At 40.8% G+C, this 27,924-nt stretch overlaps 1 protein-coding gene across 5 annotated transcripts in view; it reads left to right on the top strand.

Moving 5' to 3' along the window:
* lmo3 (LIM domain only 3) overlaps positions 1–27,924 on the top strand; it is an 87,415-nt gene that overhangs the window by 37,971 nt on the left and 21,520 nt on the right. For all 5 annotated transcript variants that reach the window (XM_072240939.1, XM_072240942.1, XM_072240943.1 and 2 more), the window contains exon 3: positions 27,565–27,690. In XM_072240939.1, the coding sequence (XP_072097040.1) occupies positions 27,565–27,690 (126 nt within the window). The remainder of the gene's footprint in view (positions 1–27,564; positions 27,691–27,924) is intronic.

Below are 27,924 nucleotides of genomic sequence, written 5' to 3'. Positions count from 1 at the left end.
ATATATATTGTAAACAACTGGGGTCCCAGCACTGAGCCTTGCAGTACCCCACTCGTCACTGCCTGCCATTCTGAAAAGGTCCCGTTTATTCCGACTCTTTGCTTCCTGTCTGCCAACCAGTTCTCTATCCACATCAATACCATACCCCCAATACCGTGTGCTTTAAGTTTGCACACTAATCTCCTGTGTGAGACCTTGTCAAAAGCCTTTTGAAAATCCAAATATACCACATCCATTGGTTCTCCCCTATCTACTCTACTAGTTACATCCTCAAAAAATCCTATGAGATTCGTCAGACATGATTTTCCTTTCACAAATCCATGCTGACTTTGTCCGATCATTTCACCGCTTTCCAAATGTGCTGTTATCACATCTTTGATAACCGACTCTAGCATTTTCCCCGCCACCGATGTCAGGCTAACCGGTCTATAATTCTCCGGTTTCTCTGTCCCTCCTTTTTTAAAAAGCAGGGTTACATTAGCCACCTCCAATCCTCAGGAACTAATCCAGAATCTAAAGAGTTTTGAAAAATTATCACTAATGCATCCACTTTTTCTTGGGCTACTTCCTTAAGCACTCTGGGATGCAGACCATCTGGCCCTGGGGATTTGTCCGCCTTTAATCCCTTCAATCTACCTAACACCACTTCCCTACTAACATGTATTTCCCTCAGTTCCTCCATCTCACTAGACCCTCGGTCCCCTACTATTTCCGGAAGATTATTTATGTCCTCCTTAGTGAAGACAGAACCAAAGTAATTATTCAATTGGTCTGCCATGTCCTTGTTCCCCATGATCAATTCACCTGTTTCTGACTGTAAGGGACCTACATTTGTCCTAACCAATCTTTTTCTTTTCACATATCTATAAAAGCTTTTACAGTCAGTTTTTATGTTCCTTGCCAGCTTTCTCTCATAATCTTTTTTCCCCTTCCTAATTAAGCCCTTTGCCCTCCTCTGCTGGACTCTGAATTTCTCCCAGTCCTCAGGTGTGCCGCTTTTTCTGGCTAATTTGTATGTTTCTTCTTAATAAATGGTCACAAATAGCACGTAATGTGTGTGGGTGCAGGAGAATTTGTATGGAGGCTTCATGAATTAATCAGAGGGATTTGGATACCTTGAATACTGCTTACCTGATGCTATGTCAAGCTGCTTTAAGTAAGATTTTTATTGCACGTGCATACATGTGCGTATGACAATAAACTAGACAGACTTTGACAAGGAAATAAGTGTTGGTATGGGGATAGGTTTACTGCTGGGAAAAATGGGGTTTAAAATAGACATAATGAGCCAAAGGACCCTTGTCCTTGCTGAAGCACTCTAGCATAATTGTTAACCTGAACATGTGGCTGGGAGTTCTGGTCCAGAAAGTTCCCATTTCATAGGACTCCTTCAGTAGCACACTGATAAAAGCCTGGATTATTGGCTTAAGTCTTTGAGTAGAACTCAGATCCATTATATGCTAAAACCAGCAAGACTGTAACCAAGTGAGCTTAATGTCGGAATCAAACCCAGTTCTCAGCACTTGCACTGTGAACTGCCAGTACCTTTATTATTCGATTCTATAAGACGTGCGTATTGTGCTGCGTCAGTAAGTTACTGAAATGAGTACAAATCTGTGGAACTAATTATCTGCAGTTATTCAGTTGTTAGCCAGGCATCAAGTTATTAAGCGAGAGGGAAACAGATTGAACATTTTGGAGGTGAGAGGGATTTACTTAATTTTATTTACTTGGAGATAAAGCGCCAAACAGTGATTTTCAGGCCACTGAGCCCAGCAACACACCAATTTAATCCTAGCCGAATCACAGGACATCTTCCAATGACCAATTAACCTATCAACTGGTACGTCTTTGGACTGTGGGAGGAAACGGGCACACCCGGAGGAAACACACACACACACACACACACACACACGGAGAACGTGCAAAATTTCTTACAGAGGATGCTGGAGTCGAACTTTGCACTCCAACAGCCTGAGCTGCAATGGCGTTACCATGGTGCCCATGTTAGTGTTAAAAGGTGTATCTTTAGAATTAATGTTGCCAGAATTTGAAAATGACTTCACTTCAGCTGTTTATTGTAACTGAGAGAACCTGGTATTCCTCCTGATAATATAAAAGTGGGGTTCATTTGGTCATCTTAATGATCATCAGCTCCCAGGAAAGTGTGGCTCATGTTTCATTTGACTTCTCCTGACCCAGGCGTGACCAGATGTTGAAAATCAAACTAAGTACTGGTGCCTAAAGTTGTTTAATACTCAATGTTCTCTACTGGAAAACAAAATGCAAATTTGCTTTTTTTTTTGACGATTTGCTTGCAGGAGGCTGATGCTTTAAAAATGGATCATGAAAGGAAACCAAGAAATAAGTGGTTTTCCTCCAAAACTTAAATGCTTAATTGTATATACATCAGCTAACTAGTACCCAGATTGTTTGTGGGGAATAATCAATCAAAATTAAAAAGTTCCTATCCCGAATCCACTACACACAAACCTTCCTGCCTTTTCAAATTTCCCCAAGAAAATTCTCAGGCATTTCCCCGTGACACATGCTAAACTGACATCTCCACTCTTGCCATGCTTAATGTTAATTTTGCATTTAACATGCACGTTTTAGAGCCCTGTTCCAAGAGGGTGATGGTAAAAATATATTTGTAAAGTTGACCCTTCCAGGTCATGGAATTTGACTACTTTTTAATTAATAGATTGTACTGTTTATGAACTGTTTCTTTTAGTCAAGGAATATATATTTTAAGAAAATCATACATAGATTTTAATATATATTCAGTGCTGCAACGAAAGATGATATTTCACAAGATTCTTGAGTTGAAATGCTTAACATTTGCAAGTTAGTATAAGAAATTGACCACTGAGGTCAATTTAAAGTCAACAAAGATTTATGAATAAAGATGATAGATACTCCCTGAGGACTAGTTGAAGATTTTTTTGGGATGCAATGCAGTGCCCTCAAAGGACATTCCAAATGGTGTGTAGATTTGTCGTAAAACACACCAACGCAGAATCATAGAGACAGCGTAGAAACCAAGCCCTTCAGCCACTCAGTCGACACTGACTATTACGCACCCTTTCACTCTAACCTTTCCATAGCCCATTTTATTCCCTCACCAACTCCAGCCGTATTCTTTCACTCAACTGCAAACCAGGCCAATTTACAGTGGCCAGTTAATCTAGCAACCTGCACCATTTTGCAAAAACCAAGCTTTTTTTTGGTAAAATGTCACAATATTCTACCATTGCAATAACCCTTACTGATGAATTGATATGTAAATGCAGTGCTTTCAAATTACTCCAAAAAGCCACTAGGCTTTTGGAATTTAAATTATTACAGCTTTTGAGGGGGGGGGGGCAAGAACAATTATATTGAAGGAGTTCGGGGGGGGGAATTATCATTTTATTATTTTCTTCAAATTGAATCAATTTCCCAATCAAGTGTTTTGTTAAAACTGCCTACCAAATTATAAAATTTAATAATTTACTGGTTAAAACCAGAGACTCCCACATCTGATTAAAGTCATGCACCCTTTAGAACAGTCTATCATCCTTAAATGCAGACATTGTGCTAATTCTGAAAAGCTTTGATTGCGGAACTATTTAAATCATTTTGTAATTACAATATGTTGTGACTGAAACTACTGCATACTAATTTTCGAGCTGTGGTACAATTTATTGCCTAAATACTCATTAATAGAGCTCTGTGAGTGATTACCGAAATGCCTCGCCACACAAACAAAAGAAACTGCTAGTGTCTTTTGTGAAAATGTCTCAGTTAAAGTGCTTAAAGATAAATTGAAACAACTGTACATTATGCAAAATTTGGGGGCTGGAGAGCCTTTGCGTTTTGGCAGCTTCAAAAGTTTGTCAGTCGTAAATGGAAGTGGGAAGGAGGGGGGGAGAAAAACAAGCACAGCTCGGGCTGCATTGAAAGAATGACTGTAACAAGAGCATTGACTTGCAGTTAATTAAATCAACTTTCTGCATCTCTGCACCCAAGTTTCAGAGCTGACAGTTCAGTAAAATGTATCCTTGTAAGGTTTGCCCTCTTGGCAAAAGGGGCAATAATTCATCATTAGGATATCAGAGTCCAGGTGCAGATGAAAACTGATGGAGCCTCCAGTGAGGCCTGGAATGTGCAAGAAGGAAGAAAATTTTATCTGAAGTACAATTCCCTGGCTGCAGCAGTGTATAATTAAGATAATATTGCTTCAAGAGTTCTTTAATGATTAAAAATCACATATGCAGAATCCATAAATTGGAGGGCAACATATTGGAAGGATGGAGCTTGATAAAATAGCCTGGCAGAGCTGGGCTGTATGCAATGCAGTGAAAATCACACTGCTGGCAGAGCGGCCACGAGAGACCAGGCTTATTCCAAGGACTTTGTTTAGATGCAACAAATCATTTGTCTGTTATTAACCCAGAGCTTGTAATTATGCAGATTGCCATAGATTTTCCTCGGCCTGGAAGTTAGATTGAGGGTTGTTCACACTATAGCAGGCAGCTCAGGGCTGGCCATGCATTACTGAACTTGCCACATTTATCATGTTGACTGATGGCAAGAGGAGCAGGTCTCAGGTCCCAGTGGTTAATGTAGTGGGTAATTAACTGTCATTTGCCTAGTAATAGGCTGATGATCAATGGTTTGTGTGGAAACAAATTCTAATCAGGTAGCTGATAAATGCTTGGGGAACCAGAGCAATTTAAATGGGTTGGATCAGGGAAAACGGGACTGCAGATACTGAAATTTAATAATGAAATTCATCTTTTATTTTGAAGCAAAATTAAAATTCCATGCTCCAAATAATTTTACGGTAACAAAGTTGTTGCATCATTTCTTTTTTCTTCAAAATACAGGGCTCGTTTGCATTGCATTTTAAAAGCTAAAGTAATATTTTGTTTCCTGACCTGTGCTGATCAGACATTTGATTCCGCAGACAGTAACTTTTATTGATGGCCACATTCTCTTAAGAGGCTAGAGGGTCATTTTAATAAGTATTTTGGCAAATAATTTACAGTTTCACGGCTTATTAATGCATTGGCTCAGGATTTGCAGGGAAATAATGGTGTTTAATGGTCAACCGATTACTAGTGTGTAAATGACCCAGCAATTTGTAGTGAGAAAGAGATGACCCTCGTGGGTTGGGAACTGTCACAAATTGCTGAATGTTTTTGTCTCGCTTAGTTGTTAGTTTCGTAAAAGCAAACGTTTACCATTAATCTTTCTGAGTGGCAAAAATGCTCTGTCTATATGAATTAAACATTGCAAAGAGGGAGCAAACACCAAACAGCATAGGGTTCCTCAGTTGGATTTATTCCTGTAACCAAATACTAACGGGAAACATTCTGAAGAAAGAAACAATTAACATGTCAGATCTTTGATCCAATGAAAGGTTATCAATCTGAAATATTAATTGTCTCTGTTTTTATTTCATATTTCCAGCAATTGCAGAGTTTTAAATTCTGGCAATGCTTCTTGCTCCTGAGCTGTGAAGGGGAACAACTGAACCTCCTCCAACCTTTATGTGGCCCCACTCTTTGTGTGTTCAATTTGACTACAGTTCACTCTTTTATCAAAGTTGCTGCATTTTCTGTGCTTCCACATCACTGGTCAAGGCAACATGATGTAAGTTCTGACACTGCCTTTAAGTGACCAGCTTCACTGGTCCTATAACTAGCTTGTACTCCCAGAAACTCATGGTTTTCATGTGGAAGAATCAAGCCGATTTTTTTTTAAGGTATCCACTAAACTGGCGTTGTGTGCCAGTAAACTCTGATCTTGGGGCTGGAACAACATAAGACTAATAAAATGACATTTGCTTTATCTTTCTCCTTACTTTGATATGTACCACCCACCTTCCCTTGGTCAAAGAGCTATCTAGTGACCTTGTAGCTATTGGCTGCTTTAATCATTGGTGTTATGGTGACTTCATGCATTCTTACCTTGAAGAAGCCAACATTTATTTTCAAATTAAAATTATATTCTGGCGGTTAAAACACGTGAAACTGTTGACTTCAGGTTTTGCAACTGAAGTTCTGATTTGGATTCTGATCTGAAGTTCAATGCATTTGGTCCCAGGTTCTCACTTGGAGGACTTCTGCACGTCAAGCTCCTGCTTTAGACTTGACCTGACCTTGGGTATAGTTGGGAAATTTTGCCTTTTGTTGGTCCTGAACGTTAAAATGGTGTCACTTAAAGAGATTCCACCATGTGTATAAAACTGCAAGACCACAGCGAGATGAATGGGAAGGATCTGGTTCCCTGTATCAGGAAGTTTAACAGCAAGCAACATATTTAAAGGACCAAGTAAAACAATTAGAAAGGTACAAGGATTTTGGAACTTGTTGAAGGGTCCTGATGGTGGTCCTTGGTCTGAAACACTGATTATTTATTTCCTCCGTAGGTGTTGCCCGACTTGCTGAGAACCACCCCCGCCCCCTTAGCATTTTGTGTGTGTTGCTCAAAACTTGCAGCATCCGCAGAATTTCTTGTGTCACCAGTACCTGTTGAAAGGCAGAAACAATGAGTCTCATCACGTTTTAAAAGCATTCGGAATGGTTAATATAACCTAACAAGGCTGCAGTTGACTTCTGTAAAGTGGGATTAGTCTCAGTGGCTTCTTAACCCAGAATAGCTGGTGTTGTAAAATGTCAATAATTCTAGGGAACACATGTTAAGATGTGGCTGACAATAACCGGCAGAAGTGCAATTTTGAGTAATAAGCAAGCAATGCTACTGCCTAAGGTGTATGTTGGAACTCTAAGAACCCTGTACATGGTAGATGGTGACATGTTCACAATCTACATGACTTGAGCAGCCAAGATACCCAGCGCAACTCAAGGCTACAAGATACAGCTACTTGCAGTGCTACTTAATGAGTGGTCAACCTGCTAACGTTGATTACAATTTGACATGAAACCTTACCATTGCTTCCTCCTCAACAGATGCCAACAAATGCACTGGGTGTTTTTCACCATTTGGTTTTATTTATTTTGCAGATTTTCAGTATCTATAGGTTTGATTTTCATTTACTGCTGGCGCTTATTGATGACCCATTCCACATTTTCATATATGATTACATTTCCTTTACTTACCACACATGCCCATGGTGCAATTTTAAGCCATCCATTGTTGTTATAAAATCTTAGTGTGTTTTCAGAGTAAATTGCACAAGATCACTAGAACACAACTTGGTTGCATAGCACACATGGCCGCAAGGGCTAACCAAGCTACAAGTTGGCCAAAAGCTTAGACTAGGTCAGAGTCAAAGTAAACTTAGTATCAAAGTATGTAAAGATCACCATATATGACCCTGAGCTTCATTTTCTTGCAGGAATTTACAGGAAAATTAAGAAATTCAGTAGATTTTATGAAAGCTATGACAATCAACCAATGCGCAAAGAAAGATAAATTGTGCAAATGTGGGGAAAAAAACGTAAAGTCCTTGAAAGTGAGTCTACAGGTTGTGAAATCAGTTCAGAGTTGAGATGAGTGAAGTTATCCACACTGCTTTAGGAGCCTGAAGGTTGTAGGGTAATAACTGTTCCCGAACCTGATGGTCTGAGACTCAGGCTCATTTACCTGCAGCCCAATGGCAGTAGCAAGAGACCTGATGCTTAGTTTGTGCTTATACAGTATAACTATATTGTGAGCCAATAATTTTTGGTGACAGGAATAGTTGATACCAAGTTGACATGCCCAAAGTGGCTCTTTCCTGTACTGGAGGTGACCAGACAAAGTCAGTGAAGCAGTAGATCATCAATAAAAGCCACTTATTCCTTGTTCTACTTTGAACACTGTTTCAAACCATGCATGCATTAAAACACATTAGAAACACTGTTAGAAGTCCTGTCTTAGAGCTTGATTCTAGTTGCATATGGATTATTTTCTTACTCCATTTCGCTTTTTGAGCTCTTTTTAATGGGGTGTGGAATGGAAATTAAACTTATTTTTATTTATATTTCACTTAATTAAGGTATAATGTAATCAGTAACATGTATAACAATTGCAAGTTGCATTACTCTGATTGTGAGTCCATATTTCTGTATGATTTGGAAGGCTGATTCGGCCCATCGAGACTGTACCATCTCCCTGTTTTTCACTGTTTTCCTGTGTCTTCTTCCTATCAATTCCCCATTACCCAAGTTCCATCCCTCATCAGCACCCATGGGGCAGTTTACAGTGGCCAATTCTTTTTCAATCAAGGTGCCTTTGGGATGTGGGTGGAAGTCATACAGCCACAGAAAGAACGTGCAAATTCCAGACAGTCTCCAACCCAGGATTGAACTCAGGTTGCTGGAGCTGGGAGAACTCAGTTCTATTTGCAGTAGCACCCCGTCGTTGAGTAGGCTCGTGAGTCTTGTTCAATGTGTCCCATTGCATCTTCACCTCGGACTTGTACACCAAGTGGCCCAAACCCCTACAGTTACACCCAGCAAACAGGAATTTGCACTAGATTTTGTCCTAGCTGATTTTCACCCATTTATACCAGTGGTACGTTTATGTTCAGGCACAGATGGTACTCGGATTTTTCTTACCTCTGTATTCATTTTCATCTCCCAGTTAATGGTCCATTCTGTAGACCTTGAAGCTAATGGCCTTACTGATTGTAATCAAACCACAAAACATTGTTCCCTTTACTCATTTAGCTTCGAGGTGAATAGAACAATGGCTTTTCAATACTAAGAGATGAAGTGCAGCCTACCAAGACTCAATATTAAAAACTAATCCATGCTTGACATCCAGACAATGGAATAAACAGCACACTTGTTAAACTGCATGCATTTATAACTAATTGCAATAGTCAGACTGAGTTTTCTTTCCCTTGCACACTGTGATTTCAAATTCGCCAGCTTTTACCAAATGCCTTTTAGTGATGCTATACTGTTGTGAGAGAGGGCCTGAAAACAGACAGATAAGATGGCAGAGTAAGGTGAATACCAAGGAAGGACATAGTGAAGGGTTCATTCCAGATGGAGGGTCTTGTCCAGAAATACCGGCTGTCCATTTCCCTTTACGGAATCTGCCTGACCCATTGAGTTCCTCTGGTGTATTTTAGTTTTGTTTTTGCCCTTTTGCAATGCCAGTTCCTGGTGTCACAGACCCAGCCATAACTTACGCTGTGTGCTTTATAAATATTTCCCCAAGTAATTAGACACATCCCAGAAATAAGTGTGGTTGGAAATATGACATTGAATCACTGAGTATGTATGAAAGTCAACAAGTGTCAGTGCAATTGAGAAATGGCCATGATCAATAACTCCATGCTGGGAAATGCAGAATTCTGTGGTGAAACTGGATATTTGTGTAAATGTGTGCTCACATTTCAAACAAAATCTAAAATAACTGGAAAGACTGTTCCTCTTTCCACAGATGCTACCTTATCTGTTTAGTGTTACCAGCATTTTCTGTTTTGATTTGCAACATCCACTTTTATGTGCTTTTTTTTCAGCTTGCTTTGTGTAACTCTCAAAACCAGTGGGACCTGTTCCTCTCAGTTGTTGCTGGGCAGTGAATCAGGGCCTCCTGGTATGGCTGCTGACCGCTCACCTTTGGCATCGGATGCGTTTTAAAATTAATCCCTATCATTGACCGGTGTGGGTGTCTTAGGCTTGTAGTTGGATGTCTCAAGCTTTGAGACTTTGTACTTGCCTCCACTTTCATCTTCTCTTGATCAGTGGAAAATCTTGTCCATTGGTCATTCTTCCAATAATTTTCTAACACAGAACAACTTCTGCTTGGATTTTGCAAATCTCCTCAAACACTTTAAAAAACACACACACACACACACACACACACATAATGCACAGAAACATGTAAACGCACACAAACAAACATGTACACGCACACACATATAAAAATGCACACACACACACAAAATAACAAACTTCACGACATACTTCAGTGATAAAAAAGCCAATTCTGACTTACAAAGCACACTTTGTCCTTTGTATTCCTGTGCACTGTATTCTAAACTTACTTTTAGTAAGTTGCATGTCTAGTCCAATCCAACACCAAAGAATGAGAACACAGTGCCATCCATTAGTGTATTTAAATTGACTTTGCTTTTGAAATGGAAGTTGTTGAGGCACTGTTAATTGAATGACGGTTTCACGTCCACACTGGTACAGTCCTTGCTGGAAAGACTACTCCTACCAACTCGGAAATCTTGCCTCAGCTGCCTGTTGTAAAGTTCAAATTAAAAGCTGTCAGTTTAAGCATTTTATATTTGCTCTTGCTGCTCCATTTTCTTTTGACTAGGCTGGGTGTCAAAGACATTTTAACTGTCCCATCAGATTAGTTCAACTTTTGTTTTGAAGTCCAGATGGATGGAAATCAAATAGCATATGAACTTGTGTTTTTGTTAGAGATGTAAACCTAGCATTTTGGTGGAATATCTTTGTACCATCTGTAAAAGAAGTTGTTAACGTTTAGGAATAACATATTTAATCCCCTTGCTATGCCTTGGTGGTTAATAGTCAAGTTATTTTTTCACTTTGACAAAGCAGTATTTCACAAACTGTCATCAGATCAGTGGTCAGTTGCTAGGTATAGATGCTGGTTGAGGAATTAGCCCTGCCAGGACACTGGAAGAACATCGCTGCTCTTTTGAATTAGTCAGAAGATCATCAACTCCTTGTATTCAGCAGAAAGATTCCTTCAATCGATTTGCAAGGTGGCAATAAAACACAAACTGCTAAAGGAACTCAGCGGTCAAACATTATTATTGGAGGCAAAGGGATGGACATTTCAGTCGGTCACTCTGTGTAAATGGAGGCAAAAGGATGGTGGATGTTTTAGTGGGTCAGTTTTTGTCAATGGAGGCAAAGTGATGGTAGAAGCTTTAGCTCGTCAAACTACCAATGGAGGCAAAGGGATGTCGAACATTTCAGGTCGAGACCCTGCGTCAGGAATCGATCCAAAATATTGACCATTTCTCCACCTCCTCAGATGCTGCCAGACCTGTTGAGTTCTTCTAGCGGTTTCTTTTCTGCTCCAGATTATAGCAACTGTAGTCTTTAGTGTCTGCAAGGTGTCAAAGTTGTACTTTCCCAAAAATGAATCGTGATCGAGCAACACACTCAAACTGCTGGAGGAACTCAGGTCAAACAGCGTGGTCTCGGCCCAAAACATTGACCCTTATTCACCCTCCACAGATGCTGCCTGACCTGCTGTTTATTCACTCTCCACAGATGCTGCCTGACCTGCTGAGTTCCTCCAGCATTTCGTTTGTGTGTCTTTGTATTTCCAGCTTCTGCAGAGTTCCTTGTGTTTATCTTGTGATTGAGTCCTGGAGAGGGAATGACTAAGGCAAGAGTGAGTGCATTTAGCCTTAAAGTTTGCCACTTGGAAATTTGTCATTAGAAATCCTAATTAACTTTCTGTCTTTGGACAGAGTTTAAAGAAATCTGCTTGTTTATTGGCTGCACAATACAGACTATGTGGGGCCATGCTTTGTATAGAATTTATTAGTCTCCATTATATGCTGCAGTAATCTTGTATTGAGAGGATGATTAGATTTGCTTCTGATTGACTAGCTATGACCTTCAATGGAAGTGTGAATAGGACTGAGATTGGCTCTGATACACATTGTTCAGACTCATGCCTGAATGACTGGTCCTTGAGTAGGGCCCACCTCTGAAAACCCTCCAGAGCAATAAATCAAGGTCTTCAGTGTGGGACCATTGCTACAGGACTTGAAGCACAATAATGCATGGTTTGTTTACAAAGAGGCTCTGTAAAGGGTTAACTGATATGTGCAAGCATACACATCTATTTTGTTGAGAAATGTGTTTCCTACAATTAAAAATTCTGGGACATCTATAAAAGTTTGGTTATTAAATGGTTTTACTAGGAGTAACAACCCATTGCCTCTACAATTACTGTCAAGCACCTCAAAGCCAATGAGCCTCTTAACGTGCAAAAAAACAATCTCTTCCAGCCATTCAAGGATACTGTTGTAATTCAGATTGTTTTCTTGAACTCCAAGGAGTGAAAAAAGGGGTGGGAGTAAGATATTAATACAAGTGCAAAATAATGTGGATAGAATTGTACCGAGAGATAGTTTCTTATGCTACTGCGCAGGATAAGAGGTTTAGGATTGAGACAGTAACCGGAACCTCCCCTTTGAGGTTCCCTGAGTTAGTCAGGTACACTTGAATCAAAGAATACATGTGACTACATCTCTACTGAGTGCTTCACCCCTGTTGGGTAGCCACTCTTCCAAATCTTCGTACTGAATTTAGGGCATTTTATTCCTGAGGGTGCAGTTCCATTAGAAATTTAAATAAGTCCAATAATAATTTCACACTCAGTGTAAGGAACATTTGCGGTATCTATCAAAGCTGATATTTAACCTAGAATTGAAAGACCAACATTTAACATGTTGTGTCAGCCAGTACCTTCAATAGTAAGCAAAGAAATGTAACCGAAAGTCATATCGGGCAACCCGTTGGGGATCAGCGTGTAAGTGCCATTATATAGAAGGCAGGACTACACAAACTTCTACTTTCTTTGAAGTTTGTGTAGATTTCAGCATGTCACCAAACTTCTCTAGATGCACAGTGGGGAGTATTTTAACTATTTGTATCATGACCTGGTATGGAAACACCAAAGGCCAGGAATGGAAAAGTCTGCAGAAAGTGGTGGATGTAGCCCAGTGCATCACAGGCAAGGCATTGACCATATTTACAGACACCACTGCTGCAAGAAAGCAACATCATCAAGGACCCCCACCATCCAGGCCCTATACTCTCCTTAAACATGAGAAATACTGTAGATTCTAGAAACCCAAAGCAACACAAAATGCTGGCAGAACTCAGCAGGTCAGAGTTCTGATGAGAAGTCGGGGAGAGGAGAAAGAAATGCAAGGAGGTAGGTGATAGGTGAAACTGGGAGAAGGGGTGAAGTAAAGGGCTGGGAAGTTGATTGGTGAAGAACAGTTCAGGTCTGATTTCTGTATTGTTCTACATGTACACAATGAGGGTGCAGGATTTGGCACAGACAGATGCATTCTTATTACTTCGAACAGTCTGATATTTTCTAGAACAGATCTTGCCACCCATTACTTCACACCGAATGATATTAGATTAGATTATTAGATTATGAGGACATGCAGTCCTCTTTTATTGTCATTTAGTAATACATGCATTAAGAAATGATACAATGTTCCTCCAGAACGATATCACAGAAACACATGACAAACCGACTGAAAAACTGATAAAAACCACATAATTATAACATATAGTTACAACAGTGCAAAGCAATACCGTAATTTGATAAAGAACAGACCATGCCACGGTAAAAAGTCTCAAAGTCTCTCGAAAGTCCGATCATCTCATGCAGACGGTGAACCTCCAGCGCCGCAAACTTGCTGATGCAGCATCCTGGAAGCATCCAACCACAGTCCGACTCTGAATTCATCCGAAAACTCCGAGCCTCCAACCAGTTCTTCGACACCGAGCACTGAGCACCACCTCTGCCGAGCGCTTCGACCCCGGCCCTGGCAACAGGCAATAGGCAAAGCTGAGGATTTGGGGCCTTCCCCTCCGGAGGTTCTCGATTGCACAGTAGCAGCGGCAGCGAAGCGGGCATTTCAGAAGTTTCTCCAGGTGTTCCTCCGTGCTTCTCACGGCTGTCTCCATCAAATCAGGATTGTGCACGGCATCCTAGTTAACACATACGATATCATTCGGAATGGTCATGCGCGCTGCATCGCACCGCCATCTTCTCCTCCCTCCAGGATATAAAATATTCCTGGAAATTCTCTACAAGGGAGCAGAACTATGATTTCAGGCTATTGTTCAGAAGTAGAAATGTTTCAAGATATAGTGCAGAAAGGGGAAAAAGGAAACCCAAAAGGGAAAATCTATGCAAAAGGACTAAAATTGCATTTGGAATGGTGAGGTCACAATGGGGCTGGTGATTCTCTAAGGCACAGGTTCCCATTCTGAGGTTCACAGACCCCTTGGTTAGTTGTAGGGGTCCATGGCACAAAGAAAGTTGAAACCCCTGCTGTAAGGGATGTGGAAATAGAATCAGTTGAGTTGGTAGCTGAAGTTATTGAGCTCAATATTGAGTGAATTCTGATGAAGGGTCTCATCCCAAAATGTCAACTATTTATTCCTCTCTAATGGTGCTGCTTGACCTGCTGAGTTTCTCCAGCATTTTATGCGTGTTACTCAATATTTAGTGTGACAGGCTGCAGTCCAGTTGAAAGATGTGCCGAGTTTGCACAGAGCTTTCTAGAACAGTGGGTGAGACCACAATCAGGGTGGCAAAGGGACAGAGAATTGATAGAGAGCTAGCCAATGGAGCAGTTACACTCGTGAGAAGAGCCGACTCAGTCAGTGCTTGGTCCTCTGTGCAGAAATCACGAGGAGCAGGCTTTGTATACAAGCGTCTGAAGGCACAAGCTAATTAGTATTTTGTCCATTAATGTGTGTCTGAGGGTCTGAATGAAAAGGAGACTTCTGCTGAGAGGTGGGTGAAGATGTGAGTTAGTGAAGGAAATTCTTGGGAAGAATTCAAAGTGGCATGCAGGATGCACAGAAGTAGAGTTGGTGGTGATTGTAGCTATAACCTGCTCAGTTCCCCCTGCGTCTTGTGTGTGTTCCAGCATCTGCAGGATCCCTTGTGTCACTAACTTAATGCCTCATTTTGAAATCGAAACTGCAACCAAGCCACAGTTAAAGATCCACCTACGCCAATGTGCAGGTATGTAAATGCTCAGGGTAGGCTAGCAGTTCAATGTACCGTTGAACTGAGGGCAATATTAGTGGCCACACTTCAATTGACTTTGCAAGGAATTCACAATATCATCCTGCTGTATGGCATTCTGTCCATTTTGAACTGGTCATTGTAAATTGTCCCATGATTAGGATAGGGTTAATTGGGTTTGTCAGAGGAGTTGCTGGGGCAGTGTTGCTCAAAGGGCCAGAACGATATAGTGATATACTCCACACTATATCGCTGAATAAATAAAGAGAACAGGCATGAAATAATGTGGCAGAGGCAAAACTAGAGCTCTCTATTGGGAGCTGTGAAATTGTTTTAATTTAAGATATTTGCATTTGGGTTATTCAGCATCTAACTTTACATCATTAACTAATTTTGTTTTCAGTAGCTATAATAAAAAAACATGCAAAATGAGAGCAATAAAGTAAATAGTTTCATGGTATTTAAACAAAATGCTAGAGAAGCTCTGCAGGTCGAGCAGCATCTATGGAGAGGAATAAATCATAGACATTTTGGGCCAAGACTTTCACCAGGAGCTTCATAGTTGTAGATGTATTTAGTTCATGGTAATGATGCCCGTGTTCTAAACCCACTAGGTCTGGCAAACAGTCAGCTCTTCTCAGACCTGTATCCCTGTCTGAAATGCTTTTTCTTGTGGTATCATTTCTGCAAGTATTCTGCAGCAGCTTAACTTTGTCAATCTTTTGTGAAATATTCTTTTAGGCCACTTCCCAGGCATATTCCTGCATCTAACTCCATGATCACATGGTAAATAGTACTTGAAAAGAGTATCTGTCCCATGTGTTGTGCCATGCAGCAGTGACATAGATATTTGAATCATTGTCATCGCAAGAATAAAACGTCCATATTCTCTCATTTCTCCATGATCTTCTAGAACCAGGTATCATGGTGCTGACCCATTGTGTTTGGTGTGTTGGTTTGAATTTTGACTGCTCCTCTTCAGGTACAACCATTATAAGTGATTGGCTCTGAAGGTATCAGGTTGGATGATACATTTTATTGTCTGTGTTGTGCAAAGGTGATGCAATCCTCCTTGGAAAGCTTCTGACCAATTGTTTTCTGAAGGCTCCTGCAAAGATCCAGAAAAACATTAAGGTGTCACTGTTATTGGTCACGTAGCTAGGATGGTTGAAAATCCCTGCAGAACCACCCTTAAGCACAGGCTTGTCAAATTCGTAGACTCCCGTCTTGTTTCCAGAAGAAATACAATCGTTGCCCGGTCTTGAACTAAATGCATTTTAGCAGTATTTCCAGTATGCTGTTTCAACTTCAAGCACAATGAGAATGGATTTCTCCCAATGGTACCATCTTACTATATATTATCCTCCATTTTTCTTCAAAGTTTGGCTGATGATCTAATGAGATTGAAATAACCAAGAGCTAGTAATTGGATAGAAGCATTTCAGATGCATTAATGTTAAAGTATGTTGTGGGTGGAATTGTACAATATATTTCAGCAGGTTTATGAGGCTGAAGCTTGGATGTTGTGTTTCATGATATTGCATCCCTTGAAGTGCATCAGTGTAGTTCTATTCTGCAGTCATCATTCTCAAAACAATGTAGGCGATGGCTGGAAAAATGAGCAAGGGAACGTAGTTACAGATTCAACAAAAGTTCAACATACTAACTTAACATAAGTATAAATGATAGGAAGATTTTTGCAAAGCGACCAACTTCTCCAGATGAGAATAGGTGCAGAAATGAAAGGTCAGTTAGTATTATTCTGTAACCTAAAGTAATTGTAGTTGACGTAGTTGTAATTCTCAGAAGACCAGGTCAGTTCGCAGATAGTGAAAGCGATATACCATTACTGCTGATTTTTAACACCATTTGCATCTCTTTTGGAAAACTAGTTTCTACATATAATGGCCAAATTTTCTTTCACTTTGTAATAGATTAAAAAAGAGCCATGTTATTAAAGATCTTTCATTGTTTCCAGTCTGCCCCCAATTTGAATCGTGCTTTGAGATAGATCAAATTAAAACATTTTTTGGGGAAAGGAATATGGTTCAATTAGTCTTGAATGAAACTTTCTAGGGAATATTTAAGTACATTGCAAATATTTTAACAAATTATTTTTTAAAAACCTTTGATATAGTAAGTTATAGTGTAAGCTTTGGATTTGCTGAAATACACAGGCTTTTCTGCTTAATACCAAATTTAAACATTGCCAGAAAAGTCCACGGCTTGTCTCCTGACGAATGCCTAGTTTAAGCTCAGTTACTGATATCAGCTACTTTGGGTCTGGGAGATCAAAAACAGGCAAACGTTTTTACAACTCCTCATTTGCAAGCAAGTTACTGTGGTTCTAAATTTCTACAAAACCATTAAATAAGGAATACCGTACCGGATAATGGTGCCTCAATGATCAGTGCACGTTTGGAATCAGAATCAAGTTTGTTATCAATGTCATACTGTGTATCATGAAATTTGTTGTGTTGTCACAGCAGTACAGTGCAAAACATTGAAATAATTACTATAAGTTGCAATAAAAAAATTTAAATATTGCAAAAGAGGAATAGTAAAGTAGTATTCATGAACCATTCAGAAATCTGAGGACAGAGTATAAACAGCTGCTCCTGAAACATTGAGTGTTCGTCTTCAGGCTCCTGTACCTCCTCCCTGATGGTAGCAATAAGAATCCGACATGTCCTGGAAATCATTATTCTTGATGATAGATGCCACCTTCTTGAGGCACTACCTACTAAAGATGTCCTCAGTAGTGGGGAGGCTTGTGTCCGCGATGCAGCTGGCTGAGTCACTGACTTGAAACGTGAACTGGCTTCTTTTCCATAGGTACTGCTGACTGGCTGAATTCTTCCAGCATTTCTGTTTTTCGTCTCAGATTCCAGTATCTGCAGTCCTATGTATTTTGCAAATATGGTATACACGGTGTATCGTATGAATTGTACCAAATCAAATGTAAACTGGAAGGGAACAATTAGGTTTGGGAGGTTGAAAGTGTTGCTTGCTGTAAGGTGTGTTCAGTGACTGCTTTATTAGGTAGCTCCTATACCTAATAAAGTGGCCATTGATTTATATTCATGGTATTCTGCTGTTGTAGACCCCCCCCCCCCACCACACTTCAATGTTCAATGTGTTGTGCATTCAGAGATGCTCTTCTGCACAATACTGTTCTAACACATGATTTTTTGAGTTACTGTCACCTTCCTCTCGGCTTGAATCAGTCTGGCCATTCTCCTCTGACTTCTTTCATTCATAACGTTTTCTCCCGCAGAACTGCCGCTCACTGGACTTTTTTTTTTGTTTGTTACACCACTCTCTGTAAACTCTAGAGACTGTTGTGCACGAAAATCCCAGATCAATAGTTTCTGAGATACTCAAACCACCCTATCTGTCACCAACAGTCATTTCACTGTCCGAGTTATTAGATCATATTTCTTCCCGTTCTGATCTTGGGTTGAAATAATGACTGAGCCTCTTGACCATGTCTGCGTGTTGTTATGCATTGAGTTGCTGCCACGTGATTAGCTGATTAGATATCTGTATTAACGAGCAGGTGAACAGATGTACCTAATAAAGTGGCCATTGAGTGTATTTATTAGATTCTACTGGGTCTGCATTTGTTTTAATATTTATTCAGATAAAGGAGCCAAACTTATTAGTTCAGAATTTGAATTGATCTGTGTTGAATTTGCACAAATCAAAAACAAATCGTTGCTTCCATTTTAAATTGCATCTCAGCTTTGTTCAACATAGTTCATGTTCAAAGATATACATGCCTGAGTGCTTTAAATACCCCATTATTTCATTTTAGCTTGGGAACTAATTTGTGGTCCCAGTACTGCTGTCCAGTTGGTAGAGCAGTGAAATTGCTGTCTTGACAGGTGAAATGGCTGAGTTCATTTTTCTTAATGATGCTTTATATAAAATAATCAAATTGCTAATGGTATATGCAGAAGTATTGCAAATAGACTTCTTTCCTTTTTTTATTATGTGTTGACAGTTGAGCTTCATAATCTAAATTCAAACAGCTAATATCAGTAACTCATTATATTCTGCGGTATATCCACCATATGTTTCGCAAGGCAGGAGGTGCTGCTGTGGCCCATTTTAAACTGCATTGCTCCCCAGTGTAACATTGCTTGTTCTATGATTTACTATTATCCCTGCAAGAACAGGACAGCTGCAGGATTGTCACAACCATTCAGTTAGACCCTCCAATCTCTTTTGCCGTGAAATATGTCCATTAAAACCTAATAGGGCCATTTGTTTTTGGTCAAATCAAGTACTACATCTCATAGATATTGGAAAGCTGTTCGGTGTTCTGCAAGTTCCTCTTCAGCAGAAGTCCAATCAGTGTAATTAAGAAGTATGCAGCATTGTGGTGCATTTCCTCCCTCTGCAGAGTGGAAACGGCCTCGAATGTTCAACCTCTCCCTGCAACCCTTGTTTTTTTTTCCCAAACGGCAAACCCTCAGACTCATAAACAGAAGCAAGACTGCAGGTGCTGCAGATCTTGAGCAACACCTCAAAATGTTGGAGGAACTCGGTAGCTAACGATGAGGCCAAATTCACCTTGGAGCAGCCATGCCTCATATTCTGTCTGGGTAACCTCCAACCTGATGGCATGAACATAGATTTTCTAACTTCTGGTAATTTCTTCTCCCCCCATCTTTTTTTTTATTTTCTGCCCCCCTCCTCTTTTTTTCCATTCTCCATTCTGGTTACCTTCTTACCCCTTCTGTTCCCCCATGCTCACGACTTGCCCATAACCACCCTCCGGTTCCCTTTGTCCTTCCCTTTATTCCCTGGTCTACTGTCCACTATTAGATTCCTTCTTCAGTCCTTTACATCTACCTCCAAACTTCTTACATCACCCTCCCCCTTACCCCATGTACCATATTCCCCCTCACCTAACACCTGCCAGCTTATATGCCTCCCCCTCTCCCTACCTTTTTATTCTGGCTCCTGCCCCCTTCATTTCCACTCCTGATGTAGAGCCTCGGCCAGAAATGTTGACTGTTTTTTCCCTTCCATAGATGTTGCCTGACCTGCTGAGTTTCTCCAGCATTTTGTGTGTGTTCCCCAGTCTCATAACCAACATAAAGCTGGAGTCTACCAGTATATCCCTTAAAGAATTTACTTGTTGAGAGGAGTACTTCTCTCAGTTCCTCTTCTATTCTGCCACTTAATAAGGTAATGGCTGCTTTGAAGGAACTTTGACTCCACACTCCCGTCTACCTGCAGTAACCCTTCACACCCTCTTTTATTATGAATCTACCTACAAACGTATACCTGTCTTTTTTTTTACAAAAAGTATTCAAACACCGGTTTCATTGTCATTAAGGAAAAGTCCTTGAAGGATTCTCAGCTTTCAGGAGAAAATTTCCATGCTTCTCCATTTTAAGTAGACCACCCCTTGCCTTTAGATAGTTCTCGTGGTCCCCACTGGAGGAAACATTCACCCTGTCAAGACCTGTAATGTGTTTTAATCAGGTCCCATCACACTCTCCTGAAACCCAACACCGCAGAGAGCTGTGGACAGAGCCCAGCACATCTCGGAAACCAGCCTTCCCTCCGTGGACTTGTCTTGTCTTGTCCATACTGCACCAACCACCGCCGCTGGGCTATAAACCTGCAGGAGCAATGTGTGGTTAAGTGCCTTGCTCAAGGACACAACACTCTGCCTCAGCTGAGGCTTGAACTCGCAACCTTCAGATCAGTAGTCCAACGCCTTAACCACTTGACCATGTGCCAACACTTTATCTGTACTTCTTACTGACTCGGTAGAACAGCAGTATAGTCAAAGGCTTCACGCACCTTGTACATTCTCCCTTACCCCCGTTCTCATTGGGCATAGAATAGAAAAGCCTGAAAGCACGTACCACCTGCACAGCTGTTAGAAGACTATTGAAAGTTTCGCTAGTACAAAACCTTTTTTATACCATTAAGCGAGAGGTCCATGGACCCCAGGCTGAGAACCCCTGCCCCAGTGGACTCTTAAGCTCGCACTCTATCCCATTACAGACTTGGATCTTACTGTTTACCTGAAGTTAACTGCAGTATAGAGCACTGCAGTTTCTCTATAGCTGTTCCACTTTATTCTGCATTCTGTTATTGCTTCACTGTGTACTACCTCAGTGCACTGGGTAATGATCAAATCTGTATGAAAGGATGCAAAACAAGAGTTTCACTATACCTCAGTGCATATGACAATAATAAACCAATTCCAGTTCCAATTAACGTGCCCAATCCTTCCTTGTAAAGCAACTTGTACAAAGTGAATTTGTTTTGACTGTGGATTCTGTGATGCTGGAGGTTAATTCAGGATGTGGTGGCACTGGGGAAGGAGATGTTTGCTGGGGTGTGCCTTCTCTGCTGGGTTCTGTATGCTCCCATGAAGGGGCTGTGGATTCCCATTGCCAACCTGCATGTTCATCTTCTATTTGTTTGGTCACAGCCCAGGGATTCCTGTTGTTTGCTGAGAATGCTACATATTTAGAATAAGGTGTTATGAACATCCTTGAAGTACTTTAGCTGTCCTTCTGAAAACCTCTTGATATGACAACTTTGAGAAGAGTGCCTTTTATTTTGGAGGGCAGGAAGGTTCAAAAATCTTTTCAGGCATGTGGACATTATGGGTCATTGAGAGTAATTAGAGCCTCAGAGTCAGAGATATTGGCCTGGAGAGAGCTCATTGGTGCTGGTTTGCTCATCCTACCACTAAAGATGGAGCAAAAGACAAACGACTGAAGAGCTCAGAATTGTAATAGCATTTGTGAGGGAAAGAAATTGCCAGTAATCCAGGTGGAGAGCCTGTATAAAGAATTACTAGTATCTCTCCAGTATTTTGATAGCTACTCTTGACCATTTATGTCCTTGATGTTTACAGGGAGGTGGGGATCATAGCAGTTCAACAGATCCTTGAACTTTATGTTGGGTTTGTTATCTTAATCTTCAAGCACACTTTCGCTCAGCTATCCAAAGGGCATTTTGACACATTAAAAGATGAGATGAATTCCCTGAATGCCTGCCTCTTTTGAGGAGTGGCACCTGAGTTATAGACAGAGCTGTACCTCTTCCAGGATCTTGCCAAGGGTAGTGTCATATAGTAGTGCAGGTTGCAGAGAACCTTCCTTTTATAAATGTTTTAGTTTCCAGATATTTTTTGTGGGCTTCATTAAACAATTTGACAATGGGTTGGAGCAATGCACACAAAATGCTGAAGGAACTCAGCAGGTTAGGCAACTTCTACAGAGATGGATAAATAGTCAATGTTTTGGGGTTTGGGGGTTTGGGTATTTGATCCTCCACAATATTCCGCTTGGGAATTTAAACTGGAACTGGCAGTGTTTTTTTTAAAGAGGTCAAGTTGCGGCTCGACATCACCCAGCACGGATGGAGCTCGGGAGCGGTTTGTCGCTGGATCGAACTGGGAACCTCCGTTCTCAAGCCCAGCGATGATCTCACTGCACCACCAGCCAACCTAGTTTTGGGCCAAGACACTTCAACAGGACTGGAAGGGTCGGGGAAAGAAGACAGAATAAGGTGGTGGGAGAGGGGAAGGAGATCAAGACAGTTCATAAGTGAAACCAGGTAAGTGGGGAGGTACTGTAACTGAGTGAGGAGGGGAAATGAAGTGAGAAGCTGGGAGCTGATGGGTGAAAAAGGTAAAGGGGTGAAGAAAAGGAATCTGATATGGGAAGACTGTGGATCGTGGGAGAAAGGGAAGGAGGGGGACACCAGAGGGTTGTGATGAGCAGATGAGAGGAAGTGAAGGGATAAGCAGGGAGCCAGAATGAGGAGTGATAAAAGAGGGAAGATCAGAGGAGGAATTACTGAAAGTTTGAGAATTCCTGTTCATACTGTCAGGTTGATCCAGATGGAATATAAGGTGAGACTTGGTTTTTGAACAACCGCTTACACATGCTTTGTCAAAGCATTGGGTCAAATGAACTTGGTTCTCAAGCGAAGCTGAGAGAAGTTGAGCAGTTTCCCATTTGACTTGTAGATTAGCTCCATTCCCATGGTAACTCGTTGGAGGCAAAATGCAATATTGCATTGAAAATGATTGGGAATAAAGGGCATTGCTTGTTTGTAACATTGGGAGTTCAAAAAAAAAAGCAAAGGAGCTTTTCGAACAGTTTTCAAAGATTATTCAGTAAATTTTAACATACTATACCAATTAGACCATCAACCAATTTCAAGTTATTTCTTATTAATACTATGTAGGGTTATAAGAATTAGTTTTAACAACCAATTCCTGTAATCCTTCTACTCTTGAGTTACAAACTCCGAGTTGCTTATTGATTACAATGAAATTATTTGACATAGCTTCAACTGTGTACACAATTTTACTTTTAACAGAAATATTATTTACCTTGAATCTTTGTCCACATTAGTCTTGTTGTCTAACGAAAGCTTTATGAGTCCTAGATGAAATTATAAAACTGAGTTTATACTAACTCAGGTTCAGGAAATTCAATGAGAAAAGTTAATGTGCAATTACATTACAAAAATTAATCTGCATTTCAAAAAAATTGCTTTTATATCCCTCATTGTGCAATCATAGGTTAAATATTCCACTTATGTTTTTAGTTTGGAGCTAAGCCACAGAGGTACTTAACAAGAAATGAAAATTGCAACTGTAGTTTTCTGTTCATTACTTTTATTATCCAAAACTCCATTGTTTAATATTCTGTTATCAGATGGCTGTTTCTCCTGTGGGGGATGCCTGTCAATAGTATAAATTAAATTCACTGTTAAGACATTTCCTACAATGTTTATAGTGCAAAATTTAATGGGCTTAAAAAAGTAGGGTAAAGAGTGGTGAAAGGAATTGGTTTGAATTTGGACCTGAGGGCCATTAAGTTTCACTGGTCAGGTGAACCTGAGGGCTTGAGAATGCTAAATAATTTGTGGCCAAGCAGGATTGTCATAGTCATTATAACATAGAAATAGGCCCTTTGGCCCATCGCGTCCATGCTGACCATCAAGTTTCCATTTACAGTCACCTACAGTATTCCTTTTAACTTGCTACACATTCCCATCTCTTACCAAACGATTCTACCATTCTCCTATGCACCAGTGGCAAGAAAAACCTACCTGATGCCCATCTCTGGAATGTGGGAGGAAACCAGAGCATGCCAGAGAAACACCCCCACTCAGGGAGCAAGAAATACCAGACTGCACCAGAAGTTCTGATTAACCCCAGGATAGCGCCGCAGAATGTTAACAATTCCACCAGCCCTGTCACTGGTAGAATTAAAGTTTATCCACAACTTAAAGCAAATAAACAATAATCTCTCCTGTGGTAATAGTTGAGGGGGGAGTTTTGGAGATGATTGCTGGAAAAAAATGTGGAACATGTCTGATGTGCACTGATAGTTGATATCTTTGGATACATTTCCAAATTAGGTGAAGATTAATACTACCTTCAGAATTTTGGATATTGACTCTTAAAATAAAACTGTGAATCTCTTTACAAAGATCACAGCTGTTTTTGTGTTTAATGGCTAAACAGGAATTTTAACTATGACCCGACTTCAGTCCAAGTTCCCTTCTTAACTCTTTCGACTAGGTGCCTGTAGTCATTCAGACAATGCACATCTGAATCTAACTTCCTGCTCAAAAGGTGTTACGTTGAGTGGTTCCCAGTGATTTTCTGGTCTCCACCACTGGAAGGCAGTGTTATATTGATGATGGTCACGATCTCTTCCTTTAAAGGAAACCATCTTCAGCTGGTGTAGTTACACCTAGCTGACTATTACGAAGGAAGAGTCAAATAACATAGCAGGCAGCACAGTGGTGCAGTAATTGGCACTTCTGTCTCAGCAGCTCCAGAGACACAGATGGCTTTCATCCTGACCTTGGGTCCTGTCTGTGTCAGTTTGTATCTTTTTTTTTCATGCCGACATGGGTTTCCCACGTGTGCTCCATTTTAGAACATAAAACACAGAACATATAACATTACAGCACAGTACATGCCCTTCGACCCACGATGTTGTGCCATCCTTTTAACCTACTGTAAGATCGATCTAACCTTTCCCTCCAACACAGCCCTCCATTTTTTTCTGACATCCATGTGTCTGTCTGAGAGTTTCTTAAATGTCCCTAATGCATCTGCCTCTACTACCACTCCTTGCAGTGTGTTAAACACACACACACCAGTCTCTCTGTAAAAGAAATACTTCTGACATCTCCCCTCTACTTTCCTCCATTTACCTTCCATTATGCCCTCCCCCCATATTCAACTTTTTCCCCATGGAAAGAAGTCTCTGTCCACTCGATCTATGCTTCTTATCATCTTGTATCAACTTGCCTCCCATCCTTCTTGGCTCCAAAGAGAAAAACTCTAGCTCAACCTGTCAGGCATGTTTCCTCCCCAAATGTCAAAGGCATGCTGCTTGGTAGGTTACTTGGCTCCTGTAAATTGCCCCAGGTGTAGGTGATGAGTCAGATGAATGAAGTGATGAGGTGGGTGGAGTTGCTGGGGATCAAGAAAGGACCTAATTGGTGATAATGTAGAAGAGTATTTGATGGTCAGCATGGACATTGATTATGATTCTACAACATGGAACAGGAGCAGCGGGTATAAAGAGTGGCTTGATTGGAGATGAACATCTGATTTAGAAAACAAAAAAACCTGCAGATTTGTTAAATTAGAATTAGAACCAAAATGGTGGAAATGCTCAGCAGGTTAGGCAGCATCTGAGGAGGGAGAAGCAGAGTTAATATTTTAGGTTGCTTATTGACTTGAAACATTAGCTCTTTGTGTTTGAAACTACTGAGCATTTCTAGCATTCTGGCTTTATTATGCATTCAATATACAATAGTAGTGTTCCAAAATGTACATTTTAAAGAGCGTTCATCTTCCAAACTAGCTAAGTCATCTTCCCCTTAGTTGTGTTTAGGTGGTGCTTCTCGGTGCTTTGAGGTGAGCTGCAGGCATTGTTCTATTGCAGGTTGCAGATGGTTAGTCAGTGCTAGATGCTGGCACAGATCACTGGGAGAGTTCAGTGGGTCAGAACAACGTCTGTGAGGCAAAGGGTGTGGGTCCACATTTCAAGTTCAGACCCTATGTCAGGACTCTTGATGTCTTGTTCCAGGTGTCTGAATTCAGTGTGTCATTTTGCAGAGTTAATACTCACTGCCTGACCCCAGGAAAAATACAATGTTTAAAGCAGAAAATCACCAAGAAAAGCATGTACGTCTTTGAATTGGTAAGCCTCGGTGTTTCAAATAAAGATAAGTTTGTTTCCCAAGTGCACTGTGCTTTTGAGGTGTTGGTGTTTTACAACAGTGTAATAAGAGCTCTCACGTTTCCTGTTTGGCATATGGAAAGTAAGGACTATTCATACGGTCTTGCAAAGGGAGAGTAGGGGGCCTCGTACAATGTCGGAAGCACCGTTAACTCTCTGACGATTGTCCTTCGCATTCAGATATTTAAGGTCTGTGATTGATGCTGTTTTGTATAGATATCCTCATTATACCTTTCTCTGCTCAGATTTGCCCCTCTTTCGAGATGAGTTAACTCTGTGAACTTTGAATTGATTTTTAACAATGTGTTCTGTGTTGCTGTGAAATCCGTTACATTATCGTTCTGCTCTGAAAAGGGGACACTTGGCCCAGTGCATTTATTTTGTGGAAGAGCTACCTAATTATTTGCACCCTGTTGCTCTTTCCTAAGTGCCCTGCAAATTATTTCTTGAAATATTTATCACCTTCAAGAAGATATAAATGCTGTCCAATTCCGGTACTTTTTACCAAGAATATTACTAATTATCATTCTCGTATGTTTATATTTTTTAAAAATCTCCATCTACCTGCTGGTCCTCATGCAAGTGATTTTTGCTAAAGGTAATCTATGATTACCATAAGATCATAGGAGAAGAATTAGGCTATTTAGCCCATCACATTGTCTACAGCTGATTACTCGAAGACAGCTAATTATTTTCTTCTCAAACCATTCTCCCTGTAACTAATAATCCCCTTATTAATAAAGAAACTACCAATCACAGCCTTGAATGCACCCAGTGACTTGACTCCCACAGCCCTCTGTGGCAACAAATTCCACAGACTCACCCCATTCTGGCTGAAGAAACGCCTCCTCATCTCACTCCTGAAGGGATGCCCCCAGATCCCAGACTGTCCCATGCCCACTCTATCCAGGCCTCTCCATATTCAGTAAGTTTCAATGAGAGCTGCTCCCTCATCCTTCTGAACTCTCCAGTTAATGGAATCATTTGCTGCTTTTAACCTTGGTTCTATCTGTGATGTAGAAATGTCTCCTGGTGTTTCACCGCTCTGACGATGAACCCTTGGGCCTCTTCTGCACAACTTGAGATCCCTCACATCTGTCGTCAACCATGCATGAACTGAAAGCTTGAATTAGGGTTCTCAAGGCCTTAGGCTAAAGTTGAGTGGGAGCATAAAAGCTATCCCAGCAGAGATGTGGGAAGGTAAATAAATGCTGAGCCAGTGAGGGCTACCTGGGGTGGCATGGTAATGTAGTGGTTAGCACAACGCTTTACAGTACCAGTGACCCAGGTTCAATTCTCACTGCCGTCTGTAAGGAGTTTATACGTTCCCTGAGTGACCACGTGAGTTTTCCCCAGGTGCTCCAGTTTTCCCCACAGTCCATAGATTGGTCGTTGTAAATAGTCATGTGATTAGGCTGGGTTAAATCGGGGTTTGTTGGGTACCATGGCTCAAAGGGTCAGAAGGGCTATTACTTTGCGCTGCATCGCTGTCAATAAGTAAGTAAATAAGTGGATCCAGAACTGCCCGCAACTAGTGCTGAGTTTGTTGGTCTTCCTCGTTTTGCAGGTTGTTTGGTGTGACGGGGAATTGTGCCGCATGTAGCAAGCTGATTCCTGCCTTTGAGATGGTCATGAGAGCCAAGGACAATGTTTATCACCTGGACTGCTTTGCCTGTCAGCTCTGCAATCAGAGGTAAAGTTTTTTTTTTGATCAGAAGTCCTCATTGCCAGCAGTGCACGCAGAAACCCAATTAGTTAAAAGAATGTAACATCTGGTACTCACTGTAAATTCAAATCATTTTTCAGAAACCCATCTGCTTTATATTAGATTTTTGACTATAGAAAATGCTACCCATTAATCACAACAAAGTCTGGCTTGACTGTATAATGTTCCCCTACTTCAAGAAAATGCAGTGAGCGTTCTTCA

Source organism: Mobula birostris, chromosome 23 (assembly GCF_030028105.1).
Source record: "Mobula birostris isolate sMobBir1 chromosome 23, sMobBir1.hap1, whole genome shotgun sequence".
Lineage (NCBI taxonomy): Eukaryota > Metazoa > Chordata > Chondrichthyes > Myliobatiformes > Myliobatidae > Mobula > Mobula birostris.
This window is presented reverse-complemented; position numbering and strand designations above follow the sequence as displayed.